At 33.7% G+C, this 23,135-nt stretch overlaps 1 protein-coding gene across 8 annotated transcripts in view; it reads left to right on the plus strand.

Annotated features, from left to right (window-relative positions):
• Nucleotides 1–23,135, plus strand: part of PCLO (piccolo presynaptic cytomatrix protein) — a 398,862-nt gene that overhangs the window by 303,146 nt on the left and 72,581 nt on the right. For 4 of the 8 annotated variants that reach the window (XM_070787660.1, XM_070787662.1, XM_070787664.1 and 1 more), the window contains exons 11-16: nucleotides 1,034–1,142; nucleotides 1,677–1,744; nucleotides 2,774–2,988; nucleotides 9,030–9,080; nucleotides 13,096–13,220; nucleotides 15,922–15,948. In XM_070787660.1, the coding sequence (XP_070643761.1) occupies nucleotides 1,034–1,142; nucleotides 1,677–1,744; nucleotides 2,774–2,988; nucleotides 9,030–9,080; nucleotides 13,096–13,220; nucleotides 15,922–15,948 (595 nt within the window). Of the gene's footprint in view, nucleotides 1–1,033; nucleotides 1,143–1,676; nucleotides 1,745–2,773; nucleotides 2,989–9,029; nucleotides 9,081–13,095; nucleotides 13,221–15,921; nucleotides 15,949–23,135 lie in introns of those variants that run through there. The other 4 variants (XM_070787663.1, XM_070787661.1, XM_070787667.1 and 1 more) reach the window with 4 other exon arrangements.

Below are 23,135 nucleotides of genomic sequence, written 5' to 3' on the forward strand. Positions count from 1 at the left end.
CTTTTTAAATAATGTTCTAGCCATGGCAGGTATTTTTCCTCAGGTAAAGCTGGTAGCATTCACAAGTATCTGGCACTATAACTTGGGTGGTTTCACTGAATTTATATGTAGCTCACATAGCTACATAATATGACCATGTGATATGTGCCAAACATGCACCCTAAATTATTTGACAGCTCATATAAAAGGGACCAAAAACCTAAATGTAAAATATTGAAATACTAATAATGTTGCTACTTTTTTTCTGTGAAAATCATCTTTCTAGAAAAAGAGGAAATACAAAATGCTCTGTGACCAGTCCAGCAACATAATTTACAGGACCCAGAGCAAAATGAAAATGTCAGGCTCTTTGTTCAAACAGTGTTAAGAATTTCAAGATGACAGCAGCAAAGATTAAACCGAGTATGGGGGCCTTCTGAGCATAGAGCATACACACACCCATGACGCTGCCCTCTATATAACATCTGTTTCTTCCACTTAGGACTGTCTTGCATGTAGTGAAGTAACAGACGCTTAATGGAAATCTTTTTTATCTGAGCAGAGTTGAGGCTATAACAATTTCTTAAAGGAAGCTTCACAACAAAATCCTAACAATTTTTTCTACCACTCCTATTCCGTAACATAATAAGAGTTTACACTTTTCTAGTTGCTTGCTGCACATAGAAAATAATATATTGGTGTTTACAATTATTTCTTCCCCATAAAAAATTGGTTTAGTCAAGAATGTTGTCTTCATAACAGTGTGAACAAAATGCATGGGTTTGATAATATTTAATTGTTTTAAGAGCAACATTTTGCATGTGGTATTAGACACATTTTATATGTTCAGGTAAGTTGATGAAATCAAGCTACATATGGTTTTGGTATTTATGTTCCAGAGAACTCTGAACTGATGTTCTCTGAAATGACGTGCTCAGTTGAATGGCTGCTGAAGTGGTTTTTAAATGCAAAGCAATGTCTTCTGTGCCCTGTGGACCCAGATGAGACATAGCACGCCTTTTTTTTTATTTTATACTTGAATTTTTCTTTTTAGGCATGCAAGTATTGGAGTGGAATGGAATTCCTTTAACTTCTAAAACATATGAAGAAGTGCAGAGTATCATTAGTCAGCAAAATGGGGAAGCAGAAATATGTGTAAGACTGTGAGTTTTTCCCCATCTTTTTGTTTCCATTTTTTTGGCTATTCATGGCTCTTTTAATTTAAAATTGTTAAGGTGGAACCTTTGCCAGTCAGAAAGATTGCTTGTAATTAGAAAATAAAGTGAATGCAAGTTTATAGATGTCTTGTGTTCAGAATCAAAGTCTAAAGCACAGAAAGAATTCAGCTAATTTTGTTTCTTATTATGTCCCCTTTCATGATTTTCTTGAAACATGCATCATTTCAATGAAAGCCTAAACCCATTTAGATTTCATGGATTTGTACAGTATTTCAAAATGAACTTATATTTAATCCATAAAGATTTCACCTTAAATAATCATTTTTATCAGCTGACTTTTAACAGCATTGCAAATATGTATTTGGTTAGAAGGGTGAGCATGCTTTGAAATTGCTTTATATCATTAACCACTTCTCATTTACCTACTGAAAAAAATACTCAGCATAGTTGGGAAAAGGGGCCTTTTGTCTCAGACGTCCTCAATTGCTTTCTTAATTTTTTTTTTGTTTTAATTTTTAGGGACCTCAATATGCTGTCAGATTCTGAAAATCCCCAGCACCTAGAACTCCATGAACCACCAAAAGCTGGTAGGTGAAAGCTTCCAAGTGTGGTGAAGATGGAGATGGAGAAGCAGTCGTAGAGGCAGATGGAGCTGTAGATGAGGATATAGACACAATCACAGATAGAGGCAAAAATAAATGTATAGACATATGAATGTTTATATATTTATGTAATAGTAAGAAAATCGAAGCATTGTAGTTTCATTTTAGTATTCTAGGGAAACACATATATACATGTTAGAACCATTAAAGAAATTCACATGAAATTCTTGCTGTGTGAATTCACATTTGGAATTCTTTAAAATTCAATTCATCATATGAAAGTAATTCATGGAGTCATTTATTTTGGGTCCTATATACTTTTTGGATAATACTAGATTCTTTTTAGCATAGCTGAGTTTTGGAACACTACTGAAACATTCGATTGCCTTTTATAATAAATAAAAATCAATATAATATATAAGTACACAGTAAAGTAGATTTAACTCTTTCTTAGATAGCAGATATAGTCTATAAATTTAGCTCATTTATAAGATTAAATATATTGTTGTCCATGTTCAATAAATATTTACCAAGCACTTCCTATGCTATAGCCAATATCTCTAAGAGTCTGGGTTATGGCACTAAACAGAGCAGACCAAAACCTGTAGAAATTTTCATATATCTGTAAATGTAAATATATTCTTTGAAATTTCCCCTTAGAAAAATAGATGTATAAGATTGCAAGAAATAAAAACAATCAATCATAGAAATTAAATTCCAGTGAATAAAAGAGTATTTTGTCATATAGTTAGTTCTCTGTATAAAACATTTACAAGCATTTTTCTAATGATATAATAGGAACCTCAAATTTCCTCTGTAATTCAGTACTCTTTCTCAGTCTCTTCTAGACTTCCTGAGAAATAGATTTATAAAGGTACACTTGCATGTATTTTCTTTTTAATTTAAATTGTTTTACATAACATTTTGACTTTGTCATCTAGAACTCAGATAAGTTCCATGGTATTAAGTACCAATGAAACTGAGAATATGTGAAGCCATTTGGTTTTGTTGCAGTGGATAAAGCGAAATCCCCAGGGGTTGATCCCAAGCAGTTGGCAGCAGAGCTCCAGAAGGTCTCACTACAGCAGTCACCACTGGTTCTGTCATCTGTTGTTGAAAAGGGATCTCACGTTCATTCAGGTCCTACATCAGCAGGATCCAGTTCCGTTCCCAGTCCTGGGCAGCCAGGGTCACCCTCAGTGAGCAAAAAGAAACACAGCAGCAGCAAGGTGAGAAATGCCCAATGCAGCCTCTAAATTGCTTATTTTCTACTCCTTACTCAAATTAGGAGATGGGAAATATAGTATCATGTCCTAAAGGTGTTTCTCATGTAATTTCTCCTTTCCTATTGATCTGCTGAAACAAACAAAAAAGGTTTCCATATCTCAGGATAAAACTGATCAAGATGTATCAAAATGATGTGTTTCTCTCTTAAAGTATTATGGCAGTTATTATGAGGGACTTGAAAAAAAAATGTATCTGATGCTTCCTGTTCTTTTTCTTTGTGGTTGTTACATAAATCTGAACCTCTTTGTGTATCAAATATAGTCATTGTATCTTTTTCGAAACACAAGATATAATTACATTATATTTTGTAATTTAAATAAATAGTAAAAAAGACCACGAAATGAGGATAATTTAGGACAACAGGAAACCAAGAAACCCAGTAATACAGTATTGCTATTTTGAAATGTATCCAATTCCATACTAATAAATTTTCTCTTCATGCAGTTCTTCAGTTAGAATAAATGTTTCTAACAGTATTATTTTAGAGTTACTGGGGAATTAAAAGAAAACATAAATTAATTTTAACTTAATAGGACCAGGTGATGATATAGACAATTTGTAATTTTCCCCCCATAGATTGGATTATTAATAGAGAAACTCTCTTCATGATTGATAAATACATTTAAAAGGGTTTTTTGTTTGTTTGTTTAAACATAAAGGTTTTTCCTTATGTGGTGAAATATATGTAGGAAGGACAGGCTATGGTTAGATAAGTTGACTGGACTTCAGAAAATAGTTTTTTAAGGTTTCATGAGGAATAAGTTCAAAGATAGACTCAATTTCAAAATAAATTTTAACACAACTATATTTTCCCACATGCAATTATGTATTAATTTTGAAGAATTACCTCATGGAGGTGCCCTGTCTCCAAAGTTACAGGCTGATATCATTTTCTGATTTCTCAGTATCTCCACACAGATGACCTAAAGACATGACAAATTCTGCTAACAAAGTTTTCACACCAAATACAATAAATTCTATAAGTCTGTCATCCAGATATTTTTTTTTTATTTCAGCATTTGACATCACCATCCTCCCAGAAAATTAAGTCAAATATAAAAGCACCGTCTCATCTTTTCTTTTGACTCATTGAATCCTAGTGCTGTGAATTCTAGTTTTTTGATAAGTCTCCAATAATTTTCCGTCTTTTCTGAACTTGCCAATTTCATTTAGTAAAGCATTATTCTTTTTTACCTGCAGTATTGCACTTACTGCTAGTCACTCCGCTCACCAGTCTCTCTTCCTCCCTCTTAATCTACCCTCCAACTATGGATCTGTGACACAGTGATTGGATTAGGTCCCTCTCCTGTTTAAAATTCATCCCTGCTACCTGGAATGTCAGCTTCCCTGCCTCTACCTGGGGAAGGGGAATGTTCCTTGGAAGATTATCACAGTAAACTTAATGTTGTCAGATCTTTACAATAGCCTTGCTACTAAGTACTCTATTTCTTAGGGTTATCAACTCATTCTACTTTCCAAAGACATTTTTAGATGCTGCCTTCAGTACCATGAGTCATAATTTGAATGCAAGATACAAAGATGGGTAAAATCCATCCCTGTATACTATGTAGACCAGTGGTTCTTAAAGCCTGCTCAGTCTAGTAGTACCAGCATCAGGCAGGAACTTACTAAAAATGCAAATTCTTGATCCTACCATTATGCCTTCTGAATCAGAAGCTCCAGGGATAAAACCAAGCAACCTGAGTTTTAATAAGTTCTCCAAGTGAGTGTGATACCCCTTGAAGTTTAAGAAGTACTAATTTAAGTATAGATGAAGGATGATATATAAACAAATTCAGTAAAGCTATAATGTTGGTGGTCATTAAAAACTGCAGAGGGCACTGGGACAATGGGGTTAGGAAAGCTGGCATTTAGCTAATGAACCCGTTTGGTAAAGGGGAAAAAGGAACCAACATTGAAGAAGAGAATGCACCACCAAAAAAAAAAAAAAAATGAGAAACAGAAAATTGTATGCTTAAGTTATGGTATACAAAAGATATAGGGATAATAAATAGAGGAGAAGCCTAGATAATTGTAAATTGAAAGACATTAAATGCCATGCCTTGCTTTTACTCTACAATCTGCAGAAAATGAAGAGTCAATGATAAACAAAAATAACAGAAACCCTTCCTCTACGAAGCCTTTCCATATTCTAATCCTTCCTTAGAGTCATCCTTCTCTCCTCCTTCCCTCCCTCCAAAGTGCCAGATGCTTTATGTATCTAGTAAAACAATTTGTATCTTGATTATGGTTACTTGTTTGCTTATTTTACCCTCCTAAATGGGCTGCACACTCATTAAGAACCAAAAGCCATTTCTTATTTTCTTTATAGCTCCCTAAGCACGTAGCAGAGTAGCTTGCATAGACCATAACAAAATAAATTAAAATTAAATTAAAACATCAGTGGTACCTGTGAGTCTTTATAATATTATGGGAATAAAAAATAGAGTTTTTTTTTCATGTGAACTTTTTTGGTAATGATTGGAAGATGAACACAGGTATTATAGGTATTATAGGACACAGGTATTATAGGACAAATATCAGGGAAATGCTACTGATACGTTTTATGATATGTGGTAATTCTTTTCTATGCCAAGAATGTGACCTGTGTAGTTTTACAGAGGTTTTGCTGAAACAGCTATAGAGCTTCACTGTCCATGACAGAGGCTGCTAGCCACCTGTGGCAATTGAACACTTCAAATGTTCTAGTCCTAATTGAGATATGCTGTATATGTGAATTATACAACAGATTTTAAAGACTTAGTATAAAAAAACATGTAAAATAGCTCATTACATTTTTTTTATTGATTTCATGGTGAAATGATAGTATTTCTAATAAATTACATCAAATAAAATATGTCAGTAGAAATTAATTGCACAGGACTTTCCTGATGGTCCAGTGGTTAAAACTTCGTGCTCCCAATGCAGGGGGCCCAGGTTTGACCCCCGGTCAGGGAACTAGATCCCACACGCCACAACTAAAGAGCCAACGTACCCAACTAAAACCGGTGCAGCTAAGACCTGGTGCAGTCAAATAAACAAAATATATTTTTAAAAATCAATTTACCATTTATTTTTATATTTTTAAAGTGACTACTACAGTATTTGAAATAACCTATGTGGCTCACATTATAGTCTACTTGACAGTGATGGTATATAGATTGCTTTTTAATTCTTATTAATAGTAATAACAATAATCAAATCTGGTTATTAGTGAGATTCTATATATACTTACAGAAATATATAGTGAATAGATGTTAACACTCTTGAAGAAAGGGACTGTTGCCTATTCATCTTTTGGAGAGTTTATTATCATCAACATTTAGCTGGTACTGAGTTTCTTAAAATAAATAAACTTAATGATATTTATAGTATGCATAAAAGTCAATACTTATTTTTATTTGTTCTACAAATCCTACAATGTTAAAATATTGACATTGGGAGATTAGAGAAATACTGAGCAATGGTCTGAAGCTTACATGTTTCTGAGTCAGATAATATGTTCAAATATAGCATATGTTCTTCAGTTAATTTAGAAAATTATAATTTTAACATCCTTTTGTTTTTATTAGTTATGAGGCTAACTATATATTAAATTATAAAACATTAATATTATTGAGTAAATTAAAACAAAAATATTTAAACCATAGCATAATTATACATTAATTATGTATATTTAGAACACTATCTATTAAATGTTTTGAGTGATTATTCATAAGTAATTATTAATCTATTAATAATGTTCCAGTTTAAGTGATTGCTTCTAAGTAAATAAAAGTAAAATGTGAATCTAAATTATTTAGACATAGGGTTAAATTATGCTATATATTTACATATGACCATTTTAAATTATTTTGTTTACTAATTCAATATGAATTTTTTCCTCCAAAATTTTTATTTTACTGCCACAAGCTGTTTTATTTCTGAAATCTAATCAGATTTTCTTCATATTATCTTTAAAATCTGAATAATTTCTCCCATCATAGTATAAATAAATGTCAACTAAAATGCTTACCAGTTTTAAGTGTTCTAATGAAGTAGGTCCTTGCTCTCCCAGACTTTTCTATCATAGCACACAACAGCTCAGTAATTTTTTCATACTGCCCTTATACCAAAAGAGATACCTAAAACAATTAACATTTATTATATAGTTAGGTCCCAACAATTTAACTAGTATTTATGTCCTAACATCTTAGTAACCATTGGAAAAATAATACATAAAATGAAATAAAATGATATATCTATTTCATAGTTATATACTAAAATTATTTATCAGTGGGATATGTATGCCTGAAGGGACTGCAGAACTATTCAGATAGTGGAATTGGTTTGGACACTGACACTTGCATTTCCTCTTCCACACTGATCACACTAATTTTCTTGCAGTACATTTTTTTTAATCACCACAGTCATCAAAAACCAGCTTCACAAGGGTATGACATCACTGAAAAGAAATACTTGTCTCTAATCTTAAACCATAACTACCTGGAGCTGATATGCCCACTGTACACAGATATTATTGTATCCTTGTGTGCCTTTATAAGTTCAGTGCCACACCCCAGAACATTTAAAATTTGTCCATAAGTATATTCTCTGCACTGATTCTAGTTATGTTTGCATGATCATATTTCAAATGAGTTATAACTATCAAAATGAAATCAAAACAAAATACATTATCAATCATTACTTGGGGTTTTTTTCATCCTATTTTTGACATTTTATCTCTAGTTATCCCTCAGCCTTGCTCATTGAGATTCATGGATATCTAGTTTTAGGAAACTTCCCATCTTTAATTGAGATAGAGTTTCAGGAACTTGTGTATTCCTTCTTTGTCTCGACTCCTTTGCTTTCCTTAAAAGTTAAACATAAAAGAATTAAGTAAACATAATTGTTCAATAACTAGCAGTTTATCCTTTGCAGCTAGAGCATAGTTTCAGTGTTAAATGGCCATTCATGTAAATGAGCTTTACTAATAAAGGATATATGGCTTAGAAAATTTAAACCCTTCTCTATAACTTTACCAATGATTACACATAATTTTTAATATTTCACAAAACAAGACCTGGAAGATAGCTGTCTTCTTTGATTGCTCTCATTTCTAGCATAAAATAATAAAAAAGTAGCAGAAACACACCTAAATATGATGAATTTTCCTTTTCCAGTTAATTATTATTATAAGGCCAATATGATGTGTATATAGGGATACAGGGCCTTTGCTGTCTCGTAGTAAGCTTGCCTCCATTTCAGTAAATGTCTCCCTACAGTGATGCCACATTGCCTGAAATTCTGTTGTAGATCTAGAGTCAGGGACATCATTCCTTTTTTTGTACAAATTTGTACATTCTACTGAAATGTAACAGATCAGTAATCAGTCATTTAATCAGCAGAGTGAATCACTTTATCAGATCACATTCTGAATGGTTTTTAAGGCTTTACTGACGTAAGAAAATTATTAAGGAAATGTGAACTTAGATCAAATGTTATGGACTTTTAATTAAAGGGGTATGAAATGCTAAAAAGTGTTTACCTGGGTGTCCCATTCTAGAAGAGAGTAGGACTGGACTGAGAACCCAGCAAAGGAATATAAGGTGGACTTTTATAACTTTTGGCCTCCTAGGCAATCAAGTAAAAACAATATCTTTTTCATTTTCTTATAGACATTGAAAATCCATTAATACTTAAATTGAATACTTTCAACCAAAAGTGTTCCATTTCTTAAGTAATTGAATGTACATTACTTCAGGTATAAAATTATAGTTTCAAAACAGGCTTCACACAATGAAAAAGAGATTTATGTATCTATAAAATTAAACATGTATTGAGAAGTGTAAGTAGACACCATAATCTGAAGCAACCAAATGGACAAAATGTGCTTTCCAGGCAGTGTGCTCTGACCAAACAGAACTTAACTCAAAGGGAAATTTAAGTGGTAAATCCTGTAAAGGGTTTATCTATTAATCTAATATATGTCTTAACATTGCAGCCTACTGATGCAGCAAAGGTTGTCTCTCATCCAATTACGGGGGAAATTCAGGTATGAATGCTTTTAAAAGATCATTATTATACCATCTTTTGTGGCTCTTTTTCCCACTGGTCTATTGAGATTGTAAGCACTATTAGAACCTTAACTTTTCCTGTTTTATGACATAGATAGGTATAAGTATTTTAATACGATATATGTTTTATTAAATCTAATTATACCTCTGGAATTCTGTACTTTGAAATCTACCTAATACCTTAACAGTACCAATGTATTAAGTCTCATTTACTTTATAGTTGCTGAATGTGTTTCAAACATGACAGATTCTCCTGGAAATTTGAAGGTTTCTCATTGAGAGTACTCTTGCCTGGAAAATCCCATGGACGGAGGAGCCTGGTAGGCTGCAGTCCATGGGGTCAAGTCGGACACGACTGAGCGACTTCACTTTCACTTTTCACTTTTCACTTTCATGCGTTGGAGAAGGAAATGGCAACCCACTCCAGTGTTCTTGCCTGGAGAATCCCAGGGACAGGGGAGCCTGGTGGGCCGCCGTCTATGGGGTCACACAGAGTTGGACACGACTGAAGCAACCTAGCAGCAACAGCAGCATTGAGAGTTTCATGACTCTAATGCTGTCCTCTTTTCTTCCTCTGGTCAACAATTGCTAAATAATTGCTGAACAGTTACTCTAGAGCAGTGTTTTTCATACTGGAGATCATAACCAATCTGTAATTTATCAAATTAATTGAGAGGATTTTGACCAGGAAGATAGAAGAAAATAGTTTAAATCATTATTTTTTTTTTTTTAGTTCTGTGTGCATGTTTCTGTGTTTATATATTGCATCATAAATGGGCAGATTCAGAAAAGTTAGAAAAATGATACTTTAGATAATACTAAAAAGTAATTTAGGGTAGGTAAGAAATGTCATGTGAAAAGAATTAACAAAATAGAAAATAATAGCTATTTGAAGATAGTACATTTTCGATAAGAGAAAAGAACAGTGAGTCTTAGTTGCATCCACAGTACATTTTCACAAAGGGTAACAGAGATTTGAAGTAATTTGAGGATAAGCATAGAAAAAGGAGAAGTGTTTTCCTGGAAGAAGAAATGGTACAAGGAACAATTCTGCTGCCAGAGGGTAATGAAAGGAACAGATCTGCTCTGCTGCAGGAAAATGTTCCTGTAGAGATAAGTTAAGACTAAATTAAAAGAACCTTGAACAGAACCCGAAGGATGTTAGCCACAACATAATAGAGGGATCAGGAAATATTTTAGAGTGAGGGACAGGCTAAATGAAACAAATATGTCGTAGAAATTCATAGAGCCACAGCCTCTAGGAAGTATTATAAAGAGGAGGACACAAAGACAAAGAAATCAATTGTCATCCGGGCATACCCGGATTGAAGCAGAGTGGAGAGTGAGAGTGGAAATGAAGAAAAAGCACAGAACATGGGCACCCTAATAAGAAGGACCCAGCAGGATGGAACTGAAATCACCAATGTGCTCTCAATCTTGCTGTCTCACTGCTATTTCTCACTTCTAGAAAGCCAAAGGTGATCTCTTTTAATTTCACATGCAGCAAAGAAAATGCTAGATACTCTGATTCATAATATCTCTTTCTTTGTCTCATTTTTTAAATTTTTTGCTCAAGGGCCAACATGTGCTGTGTTTCTTTTTGGCTTGTTATAATTTGTTTTTTACTGAAAGGTTTATTTTCTAAAACCATTTTATTTTGAATTGGGGTATAGCTGATGAACAAACAATATTGTGATAGTTTCAGGTGAACAGCACAGGCACTCAGCCATATATATATATGTATACATACATGCATATATATCTACTCTCTGCTAAGCCCCCTCCCATCCAGGCTGCCACATGACATTGAGCAGAGTTCCATATGCTGCACAGGATGTCCTTGTTGGTTATCCATTTTAAATATAGCGATGTGTACACATCCACCACGAATTCCCTAACTATTCCTTCTCCTTCACCCTTCCCCGCTGTCCCCCACCAACAACTGTAAGTTCATTGTCTGTCTGTGAGTCTATTTCTGTTTCGTAAGTAAATTCATTTGTTTTGTTCTTATTTTCTTTTCACTTCAGTGGTAATATTTAATTTTACAGTAGAACTTTGCTCTAATATTTTCAACTCCCAGGGTATTTGCTTTGCTTTCCTTTCCTTTTTCTTTTTTTTGGGGGGGGCGTGGCGGGGGGCAGCAAGGGGAGATACTTCCTTATGACAGTGATTTCATTTTTTAATATTTTATCTTCTGTCTTTTTAGCAAAGCCTTATTCCAGATGAAACCTTGTGTAAACACCCAAATAGTGAATTGCCAGAATGGAATTTGTCTGGTTAAGGGGTACTGGGGGCATCTCATTTTCTCTCACATGTAACATCTGAGCAACTCTAAGTGTTCTCTAAGGCACCAGATTTACAGAGTACACTTTGGAAAGCACTCTCTTAGAGTATCCTGCAAATTTCTATTTCAAAAAGAAATGATTTTGCTGCCTCACCAGTTAAAAATGGACTTTTAGGCCAGCAGAGAAAGGAAAAAAAGGGGGAAATTTTCTCCTTAAAGATTTGGAAGCTGTTCTAAACCTCAGTGAAATTAATTGCAGAATAATTCCTGTATTTTAGTACTCCATTAAAACACAGTTACTGCAGTCCTAGACTTCTTATTTCTCCTCTTCCTTCATGGCTCTGTGTTTCATGTTTCATATTGTTTTCATGGTGGTCAGTGAGACTCTGGAGCTTTCTGTACTGAGAAAAGTGAACAAAGATTGCTTTTCTGCCACAAAACGTAATCAGATCAAAATTATGCTGAAATCAGTAGATCGTTTTAATATTAAATTTTAAATGAAGGCTGACTCATCTAAGTTATTCCATTTTCAACATAAATATAGCATATCTGTTTTGCATGATTATGGAAAGTACATTCATTTTTTATTTATGGTTTTTCCTTTTCAAAGTATAGATTTCTTCCTTTCTGTTAGGGCTCCCTTGGTGGCTCAGGCAGTAAAGAATCGACCTGCAATGCAGGAGGCCTGGGTTCAAGTTCTGGGTCGGCTAGATCCCTTGGAGAAGGGAATGGCTACCCTCTCCAGTATTCTTTCCTGGGAAATCCCATGGACAGAGGAGCCTGGCCGACTACAGTCCATAGGGTCTGCACAATCCGTGGGGTCACAAAGAGTCGGACACGACTGAGCAACTAACACTTTCACTTTCCTTTCTGTTATTTGATAAATTGAAACAGCATCAAACAGAATTGTCCTATTCTAAATGATGCCAAAGGAATTTTTCATTTTTGAAGGAGAAAAATTGGTTAATTCAATTATTTTGAATAATGCTGGCTTCTTAAAATTTAGTTTGAATGGTAAGTCTTTTACTATTCAATGACAACTTTTCAACAGCCGTTAGACATCTATGAGACAGTGCCTCTTCTTTTCTCTTCAGTTTCTGAGATTAAAGAACAATTGTATTTTATTATCTTAACCTCACTCTGTTAAGAAAGCAGGCACAAAAAGAAAAGCTACAGGTTTATCAGCTAGTGTACTATAGAAAGAGATCAAATTGCACATTCTTAAATATCCTGACAATTCAGTACTAAGGTATTTGTGTTTAAACAATGATTCTACCCACTGTTAACTATTTGATGAAATGCAAAAGAGATTTTCTATTAAATTTATCAATTAGTTAATTTATTTTCAAAATCCTGGCAACTGTATTTATGAACATTAACATTTCTGATTTTGCTAACAGTGGAAATTTTGTTTAAAAATGTAATTAGCATTCCCTGTGTTATTTTCCTTCTAAATGAATTTTAGACAGGCCAGAACTTTCACAGTGGAAAGAATGAACAGCACATTTACTAGTAATTAATGTGTGCCTGGGAGCTCCCAATTAAATTAGACATTAACTGGTCTGTTCAGTTTCAAATAAAATGAAAGTGACAGTTAATGCTTCTTATGAGAATTTTTTTTAAATACTGGCAAAATATTGAACGATAATGTATTATATGCTTTTTTAAAAACAAAATAATGTTCATGGAATATTTGCTGTTCCTTTAAGCTTCAAATCAACTATGATCTTGGAAATCTCATAATACATATTCTCCAAGCAAGAAACCTAGTCCCTCGAGACAACAATGGTTATTCAGACCCCTTTGTTAAAGTGTACCTTCTTCCAGGGCGAGGGTAAGTAAAGAAGTGATGTCTTCGAAGTATCATAAATATTGCCATATGATTTTTTTTTAAATAGTGATAATGTCTTCTAATCTCTAAAGAGCTTTGTATCTTTTTCTTAGTTTTATCTGTAATACATGTCATACTTATTTATTTCCAGTTAGTAAGCAAGGTGGAATTAAAAATTTATAATTAAGCTTTAATGGGTTTTTGGAGATTCATGATCATAACAAAAGCTGCTTGGATAAGAATGTATTAGTATGTTAGTTCTAGAAACTTCTTGTGCTATGACCAGTCAGGTAGACTATGAAATCATTTCAGGAATTGTCTGTGGCAGATTTAAAGAATTAGTTTACCTTTCAAAATGTATTTGTGAAACCAGTGTTCAAGGACTCACCAGTTACTCTTTTATCTTATAGGACATGTGTATTATTCAATAATTAAATGCTCATTAAATGACTTGATGGATCATTATTTACATGCATATTTTCAAATCACTGTTCTAAAATTATAAAATAAAAAAATAAGAATAATATTTGAAATGTCAACTTTGGTAGATAAATGAAAAAGATCTCTTTAAATCTCTTGTGTAATATATAAACTGTTTATATAAAGCAAGTACTCTTTAGAGATGTTTAATTTTCACATAATAAGTGCAAATGGGTGTAATCTTATATATAAATCATAATTCAGGGATGGCTTCAAACCAGTAATTTGGACCCAACAGATCATTACCTTTTATGAAGAATTTATACTAGCCAAATCAGTATGATGGAACCATAAGTAATCAACAATTGAAGGTATAGTTAAAAAAATTAGGGGACGGTTATTGAAGACTCTGGTTTCATTTTTGCTGTGTTTTCATTTAATTTGAAGAGCAACATTTTAATGTAACTTTTTACTGGGAAATTTTCAGTCATTGGAAGTATAAGTAGAAAGAATAATATAATGATCCATCATGCACCCATTACTCAGCTTCAACAATTACCACTCTCTAGCCAATCATGTTTCATTTTCACCCTTGTACACTCCCTCCATGCAGATTATTTTAAAATAGATCTCAACTATTGTAACTTTTTTATGCAAATAGTATATATTTCTAAAAAAAAAAAAAAACTTCAAAAGTAATTATAATACCACACATAATAATTTTTAATTTTTAAATCTCTTATTTCCCCCAATTGCCTCCTAATATTTTCTTAGCCAGTTTGATGACCTAGTTGATATATATAAAATATTCTGCCCATCAACAGCAGAATATGTATGTGTGTATATATATATATATACTTTTCAAGTGCACATGGAACATTAACCATCATAAACTATGTTGTGGGCCATAAAACAAAGCTCAAAAAATTTATAAACACTAAAATCATACAAAGTATGTTCTATAACTATATTTGGTCTGTTTGAACAGGATCTAAATTAGAGTTATACACTGCATTTGAGTGCTGCTTACCAGTTGTCACAACTGTCAAATCATCAATTCTTAGAGATTCACTTTCCTTGTTGATATTGAAAGAGCCATGGTAGAGAGAGCCATAATTTTCAGTTGCTCAGGAAAATCAAATTAGATAATACTCAGAAAATAATTTGAAAATTGCCAAGTGATATATCTAATTCAGTATACAGCCCTTAATTTCATCCTACCCAACAATTTTATTTAGAAACTTAGAGTTGCTGGTATTGTTACTCTAGTTTTAATTCATAGACATTTCAAACTAGCCCTATAGAACAAGAAAGGGGACTTTCTATGTTAGTTTTTATCTTTATGTAGTAGTATAACTGCAATGTTTCTACTCTTTTGAAATATAGTTGATTTTCAATGTTGCATTCGTTTCTGTATACAGCAAACTGATTTAATTCAAGATACTGAGTATAGCTTCTGTGCATTACAGTAGAATTTGCTGTGTATCTGTTTTGTATGTAGTAGTCTGTAACTGCTAAACTCAAACTCCTAATTTATCCCTCCTCCTCGAGTACTTTATTTTTTAGCATGAATATAACAAACTGATAACTGCATTCTGCCTTTTATTTGGGTCATTTGACCGTTAGTGTTATTTAATGACAGTATAAGAGGAAATCACTGCCAAGGCTATATCTCTAATCAGCATTTGCTAATGAGTGAAAATAGACACTCTCTTTTAATTTTCTATCTTCTTTAATACCCTAGAGTGTCACTTTTTATACTATAAAAGAGTGGTTATCTTTTATTTGTTACAGGATATGTTTTAATCCTATTGCAATCCCGTTGCAAACTTGAATAACTGGAAAGGTCAGACAGATGGCATGAATATGGCAGTCCATTCCAGAGTGGGTAACAGAAAGATGGGTGGGAACTATAATGAAATGAAGAGTGAGGTTCCCACCGAAAGCTATCCCCATGCAATTTATCAAACAAAATATGCCTTCTAGATGGGATTTGACCAAAAAGCACGCTAGTATGCCATTCCTATTCAATTCCTAGCCCTTTCTTTAAATTACTCCTAATTACTATAATGACCAAGACCTTGGAATGTATTATACTTGGGAAGCATTATTTTCACCTTGGTTCAACGATTATTTTCTACCTCATGTTGTTTGTGTATTATGGTGCAGCTCCTTTAGTTTTTATTCTCACATTTTCTTCCTTACTTCTGTTCCTAACTTTTTTCTTCCTGTCTTTCCTACTTTTCTGCTGTATCCTTCATTCTCGATCTTGGAATCAATGCAGTCAAGTCATGGTTGTCCAGAATGCAAGGTAGAGTTGGTTCTCTTTCAGTGTCACACTTTGCTGAAATGTCTAGAGTTCTTTTTTTTTTTTTCGCCTTTCATGTACATTTACCTGCAGTTATAATTTTTATTTTTCTGTATGTTGCTATCAATTGAATTAGGCTAATAGCAGACTGTTCTGATCACATCATTACTAAATATGTTTAGCAGATATGTGCAGAAGAGGATAGAAAAGTAGAAAATAGTAAAAACATAGAAAAGTATGATAAAGAAATATCATTCTGAAATTAGATATAACTAAAGTTTTTGTTTATAATTTGCTAAAATTCATTTAGCTTCTCATGCAGTAATCATGGCTTAGGTCCTTCTGAGTCTTCTATGACAAATTAAAAAAATATATACTCATTTTTCAGAAGAAATTAATTGGCCTTCTGGATGACCAGTACTACGTATATATCCCATCTTAAACATGAGAGTTGTCTCATTTTTTATCCTCACTTAGACCCACTCCAGTATTCTTGCCTGGAGAATCCCAGGGGCAGGAGAGCCTGGTGGGGTGACGTCTATGGGGTCACACAGAGTCGGACACGACTGAAGTGACTTAGCAGCAGCAGCAGCAGATCTAATGATGAAACACTTCCATGCTTTTAGACCTTATGTACCACAAAATTATTGCTGTGCAATTTAGGATGCCATAATCTTCCTGTTCCAGCATGAGAACAACCTCCTTTGTCTATTTTCTGCTAGAGGGTGTTAAATCAGTATATTGTTAGTTAAGGGGTTTTCTTAATATATAGCCAAAAGCACTTTTTGCACACCTCATTGCATATAAATTGAATGTGTTATTTAGTTGGGGAGGTGAATCTTGTACCATCTGTAGCAACACAGTGATGGGAATTTTAATCCCACCCAGAATTTTAATGGTACAGGATTTTTGTCTTTGATAATAAAATTCAACATCTTTAATAAACCTGACAAACTGTTGGGCAAAACAGGCAGTTTCTAATTTGTAAGAGCTTAAATATTTAAATATTTCAAAGAACAGTATTAGCCACTACAACCTTTCTGGTGCCCAGAAGCTATTTCCTTGCAGCCACATAATTATGGCTACCAGAAAATTTGAAACTGAGAAAGGTCACTTGTTATGACTGGCTTTCTCTTCTCAGGCATCATCCAGACCTCTCAGACTGATAGGCAAAATGAGTTTTGTTTCAAAGGGATCATGTCATTCAGAACAGACATTATCAGTCCCTTTATTCAGAAGCTTTCTCTCTTTTATCAGGAGAAACTAGAGGGAAATTGTCAGAATGACAGTGCTTGTCTATATTTAATTTAGAAGAGAACATGTTTTTTGTAAATGTAAATAATAGTCAAAATGATCTGAGATGTGCTGGATTACAGTATAGAAGATCTAGAAGTCCCTTAGTCATATCTTTCATATTGAAGTTATTTTCATCATGTCTTCTAGAACTGTCAGTGTGAAAAGGAATTATACTGATAAAGTATTGACATTGTAAGTTAGACTGAAGAGGCCAATGAGTAAAGTCCTTAAGAGCTTGAGTTTGAATTTCAGCCCTACCACTTCGAAGTTGTGAGGTTTCTCTAAAACTATGTCCTCTGCTACCTAGGAATCTTAATAGCCCCCTCCCAGGATTTTTGTCAAACACATGAAGAATGTACCAAAAATGATAAGCATAATGTCAGGCACATAATAAGCTCTCAATAAATGGCAGTTGCTATTATTTATAGAGATGTATAATAAATTTCATGTTGCCAGTGGTCACTTAACCCTGCAACAGAAAAGAGATATAGAATGCTTTGGCTACTGAATTATACAAAATTATTTAACAACACTAGAAAATCAGGCAACTTTTCTTCAGTAATAAGTATAATACATCCTTAATGATTAAAAAAAAATTTAATGTCCTGTTAACTAAAAGAATTTCACTGGTCTGGTTTTCTTGTCTCCTTTCATTTCCTCTTCTCATCCTTTGAATAAGATGTTCATAAGCTCTGATAGCCCAGATATCAGCCAAGATGAGGTGAAAGACAGACAATAGCCTAGAGTCCATTAACTCAATACTTGTGCCTAGATAGTTAAGAAATGAAAATGAGCATATCTGAAGGATTTCGTTCTGCTTTCTTGCATTACACTGCTAGACAAAGTGCAGATTTTTTTTTTTCCCACTGATGAGATTTTGCTATAACTGAAGCTTATTTTCACTATTCTGGTACCTGGAAGCCCAGTTCCTGGCTGGACTTTCTCTAAACACCCTTGTTAGCATCTCAAACTATTTCCTCTGGAACAAATGTGAAACAGGTATACATGTTGTATATATTTACAATTTGAAGGCCAAAACTTCTTTTATTTCAGTAGATTTTAAAGAAAAAAAGAAGGACAAACATGTTTTAAGGATCCATTCAATAAACATTTATTTAGCAGAAACTACTCCAAACTCTTTGCTGGGGTTGGAATTGAGAACACAGCCATAGTCTCAGACCTCAGGGAGCACAATCAAGTGACAAGTCATATATACGTTCTTTCACACAGAGAAACAGAGCTTGTAAAATGGGATATGCTCTGTGCTTCTTTCTAAATTAAAGGCAATATCCTCAGAGGAGTAAGTTTGAAGAAAACTTGGCTGGTAAAGAATCCGCCTGCAACGCATTAGACCCTAATTTAATTCCTGGGTCAGAAAGATCTGCTGAAGAAGGGATAGGCTATCTACTCCAGTATTCTTAGGCTTCCCTGTGGCTCAGCTGGTAAAGAATCTGCCTGCAGTGTGGGAGACCTGGGTTCAATCCCTGAGTTGAGAAGATCCCCTGGAGAAGGGAAGGGGTACCCACTCCACTATTCTGGCCTGGAGAATTTCATCGACTGTATAGTCCATGGGGTAAAGAGTAGGACATGACTGAGTGACTTTCACTTCACTATATGTGTGTGTGTGTATGTGTATGTATATGTATATATTTATGTGTATATATATATGACTCATTATATATTTTTCAATAAAGAAATATGTATATATTTTTCCAATCAAGAGAAAGCAAATGAAGACCTTCAATATTTTATATAATTCTATGAGGGTTAAATATAAATAAGCCATTATATTCCATTCTTCTTTCTCAATTTTTTTTAATTAAAGAGAAACTCAGAGAACTGTTTTATTCTGCTGGTTTAGAAGAAAATAATTAAATTTTAAGTATATTTCCTGTCAGCCTTAAAATCATACCTACTTATGAAAAAGTGACCATAACAATAAAAATCAAAGAAAAAAGAAATTAGTCAAAACTTCAAGGAAACAAAGGTTTAGCTTTTTTGATAAGCACCATGTCCCATCTTCACTAATTGGCTTTTTATTTTCACTTATTAAAAAAAGTCTCTGATTATTAGATATGATTTACTTATCCTAAAATAATATTATTTCAGCCTTCCCATTAGAGACCGTAGTGTGTTTATTAGACAAGGTAGGAAAGAAAAATGAGCTCCACTTTTTTCTCCACCTGGATTTCTGCTCACATTCAAGAATTCTGCTTACCTGGCCACCTTCAACTTGTAAATCCACAGATTTTGATATGGTGCTGGGAACTGTGGAGTTTCCAATTGTGTAAAGTCAGAACATAGTCCATTGGCATTTTGCCCAAATAGTCAGTACATGATAGCTCTAAGACGAGGGTCAATGAAGGCAAAGCTTTGTGTGACCCTTGTGGCCTTCTCTGCACGTCAGCAAATTCAAGTTTGAAAAGATTGCAAAGGATTTCATTTGCATTTACACCAGTCAACCTGGGCTGGTAGAGGCAAGATCAGGAGTAAGGTGTGTTTACCTTCATTAACCCTAAAGGCAAAGGATACAAACTGGAGAGTCGAACTTATATTGTCTAGTAAATTAAACATCTAAATTTTCCCCAACTAATTGGGGTTATATCTGATTGTATCTGGACAAAAGTTAATATTTATACTAATTATCCTTAGTTCCACAACACTGTCTTACAACATACCATTCATTATTTCCCTAAGCAACTCTAAAACTGTCCTGATTTTCAGTATGTGTCTATATATACATGCTGTAAATAATTTATGTTGTATATGTATAAATATATATTTAATTTGAGGTGTATAATTTTAGATTTTAAAATAAGACAAACTAGACACTTCAGCTAATGAAAAATTAAGAAAATTGATAGATTAGTCACATTTTATGATGGGCTTAATTAACTGAGTTCATATAGCCCATGTTCAAGAGCAAGAAATCAGTTTCCTTGTTATTGAAACCTTGTCCTATGAATTAATAACTGCAGCCTTACCTGCTTGCCTTAATTCCTCTGAGCTTCAGTTCTTATCAGCTATAAAATAAGATAATAAATAATACCTGACTCACAGCGTTGCTTTGAGGATTAAATAATTTAACACATGAAAAGCACTTAGACTCTGCCTGTGAAAAAGCCTTTCATTAATGTTAGCTGTTATTATTTTAATGTGCTGACTTTACAAAGTGTTTCTCATGATATAATGGTGTGTCAATACAATTAAAAGTTTTGCAGTTGTACATTTTTATAGAGCGTAGTTCCTGACACAAAGTTGGCATTCAGTAATTTTGCTAGATATTGGTGAAAGAATTACTAAAATATACATGTGAAATGTTATTACAATTGTTAATATTTATAAATAAAGGAAAAATGGTGACTAATATATCTTTTGAAGACATTTCAATAGTTTTGGCTTTAAATATATGTTGGCATATCTAGAATTTTAGTAAAAATACATGAGTTTGCATTTGACATTAGTTTCCATCTTCAATCTTATTTTAAAATTATATGCTTTCAGTTGTTCAGGATTTGAAAAAAATAACATTTTTACCACTGTTCACTGTATTATGAATCTTATCCCTAATATGTTTTTTCCCATGATCTCACATTATGATAATTAAGTCCAAAACAGAAACTTTAAAACTCATACTATAATGTGCTTTTTTTTAATTCTACTAGAGAACTAGCCATGAATTCTAAAGTAGCAACCAAAGTTGGCTATTAACTGAAAAGTGATCATACTTATTCTTATTATATCACCCTTAATTTTAAAAGCAAAATCATAAAATATAAAAGGATGTAATTTGCTAAAATAATTTTTGATTTTTGTTATAAAATATTTTAAACTTACTGAATATTATAGAAAATACTGTCACAAGTACTTATGTTCTTGATATCCAGTTTTATCAAATCTTGATATTTTGCTATATTGGCTTCAGGTTTTTTTTTAATAAAAGGTATATTATAGCTACTCCTGAAGCCCTCTGAAACCATTCCCCCGTTTTTCTGAGATAACCACTAAATACAGTGTAACATCCATAAATCCCATGCTGTCTTACGATATTAACATGTTTGTCATACATATATACATATAGATGTAAATAATTTATAGTATTATTTCATGTGATTTCAATTTATATCTTGATAACCTACTCTAGGTTTTCTTCTAAAAATTATTTGCTAAAGATTTTTTTTAATATTTATATATGTTGATATATAAGGTGTTTTCATTCAATTTAACTGCTTCTTAAATTTCATTGAATGATTATATTCTAATGCCTGTATTTCCTATCTTATTCACATACTGTTAGAAACAATATTGCAATGAATGTTCTTGAACAATTCTTTAGGTACATGTGGGAGAATTCTCTAGAGTAAAATTGGAATAAGTCAAAGTGGAACTTTCTGAATACTTGGGTATATAAACTTCACTAGACAGATTTGTCTAAAACATATACATAAAAATTGGAAGGAATGATGCTAAAGCTGAAATTCCAGTGCTTTGGCCACCTCATGCGAAGAGTTGACCCATTGGAAAAGACTCATGCTGGGAGGGATTGGGGGCAGGAGAAGAAGGGGACGACAGAGGATGAGATGGCTGGATGGCATCACTGACTAATGGATGTGAGTGTGAGTGAACTCCGGGAGTTGGTGATGGACAGGGAGGCCTGGCGTGCTGCAATTCATGGGGTCGCAAAGAGTCAGGCACAACTGAGCGACTGAACTGAACTGAACTGATACATAAAAATATATACTTTCTGTCCACAGTCAGTGAAAGTTCGTGTGTCTTTGAATCATTGCCTATTCATTTCCCCAGAATTCTTTGCACTTTATGCTGAATGACAAAATTGTCACATCGTGTTCTTATTTTTGTATATTCAAATAGGTTGGTTAAAAATGAGAACAGTACTGCTTCATTTCTTAAATTGAATTCAGTTCACAGTGGCTGAAATGTAAAGTCTTTGGAGACATAAATTAGTTGGTTCTCAATCTTGACAACACATTAGATTTACTCATGTCATTTTAAAAATTCTGATGCTCAAGCCTCACTCCAGGACTATTAAATAAGACTCTCATAAAGGGTAAAGGGAAGGGAGATGTGGATGCATATTGTTTGCACCACCCCCCACAGTTGGAACACAGATCCCAGAGTGATTCTAACAGGCAATCAGTGTTGGAGATTATTGCCCTTGTATATGCGATAAGAAAGAGAATAAAGCCAGAGGGAGAAAAAAGATATTTAGCTATAGTTCAGTTCAGTCGCTCAGTCATGTCCGACTCTTTGCGACCTCATGAACCGCAGCACACCAGGCCTCCCTGTCCATCACCAACTCCCGGAGTTCACCCAAACCCATGTCCATCGAGTCGGTGATGCCATCCCACCATCTCATCCTCTATTGTCCATTTCTCCTCCTGCCCTCAAATTTCCCAGCATCAGGGTCTTTTCAAATGGGTCAGCTTTTCGCATCAGGTGGCCAAACTATTGGAGTTTCAGCTTCAACATCAGTCCTTCCAATGAACACCCAGGATTGATCTCCTTTAAGATAGACTGGTCAGATGTCCTTGCAGTCCAGGGGACTCTCAAGAGTCTTCTCCAACACCACAATTCAAAAACATCAATTCTTCAATGCTCGGCTTTCTTTATAGTCCAACTCTCACATCCATACATGACCACTGGAAAAACCATAGCCTTGACTAGACAGACCTTTGTTGGCTAAGTAATGTCTCTACTTTTTAATATGCTGTCTAGGTTGGTCATAACTTTTCTTCTAAGGAGTAAGCGTCTTTTAATTTCATGGCTGCAGTCACCATCTGAAGTGATTTTGGAGCCCAGAAAAATAAAGTCAGCCACTGTTTCCACTGTTTCCTCATCTATTTGCCATGAAGTAATGGGACCAGATGCCATGA

This window comes from Bos indicus, chromosome 4, assembly GCF_029378745.1.
Source record: "Bos indicus isolate NIAB-ARS_2022 breed Sahiwal x Tharparkar chromosome 4, NIAB-ARS_B.indTharparkar_mat_pri_1.0, whole genome shotgun sequence".
Classification (NCBI taxonomy): domain Eukaryota; kingdom Metazoa; phylum Chordata; class Mammalia; order Artiodactyla; family Bovidae; genus Bos; species Bos indicus.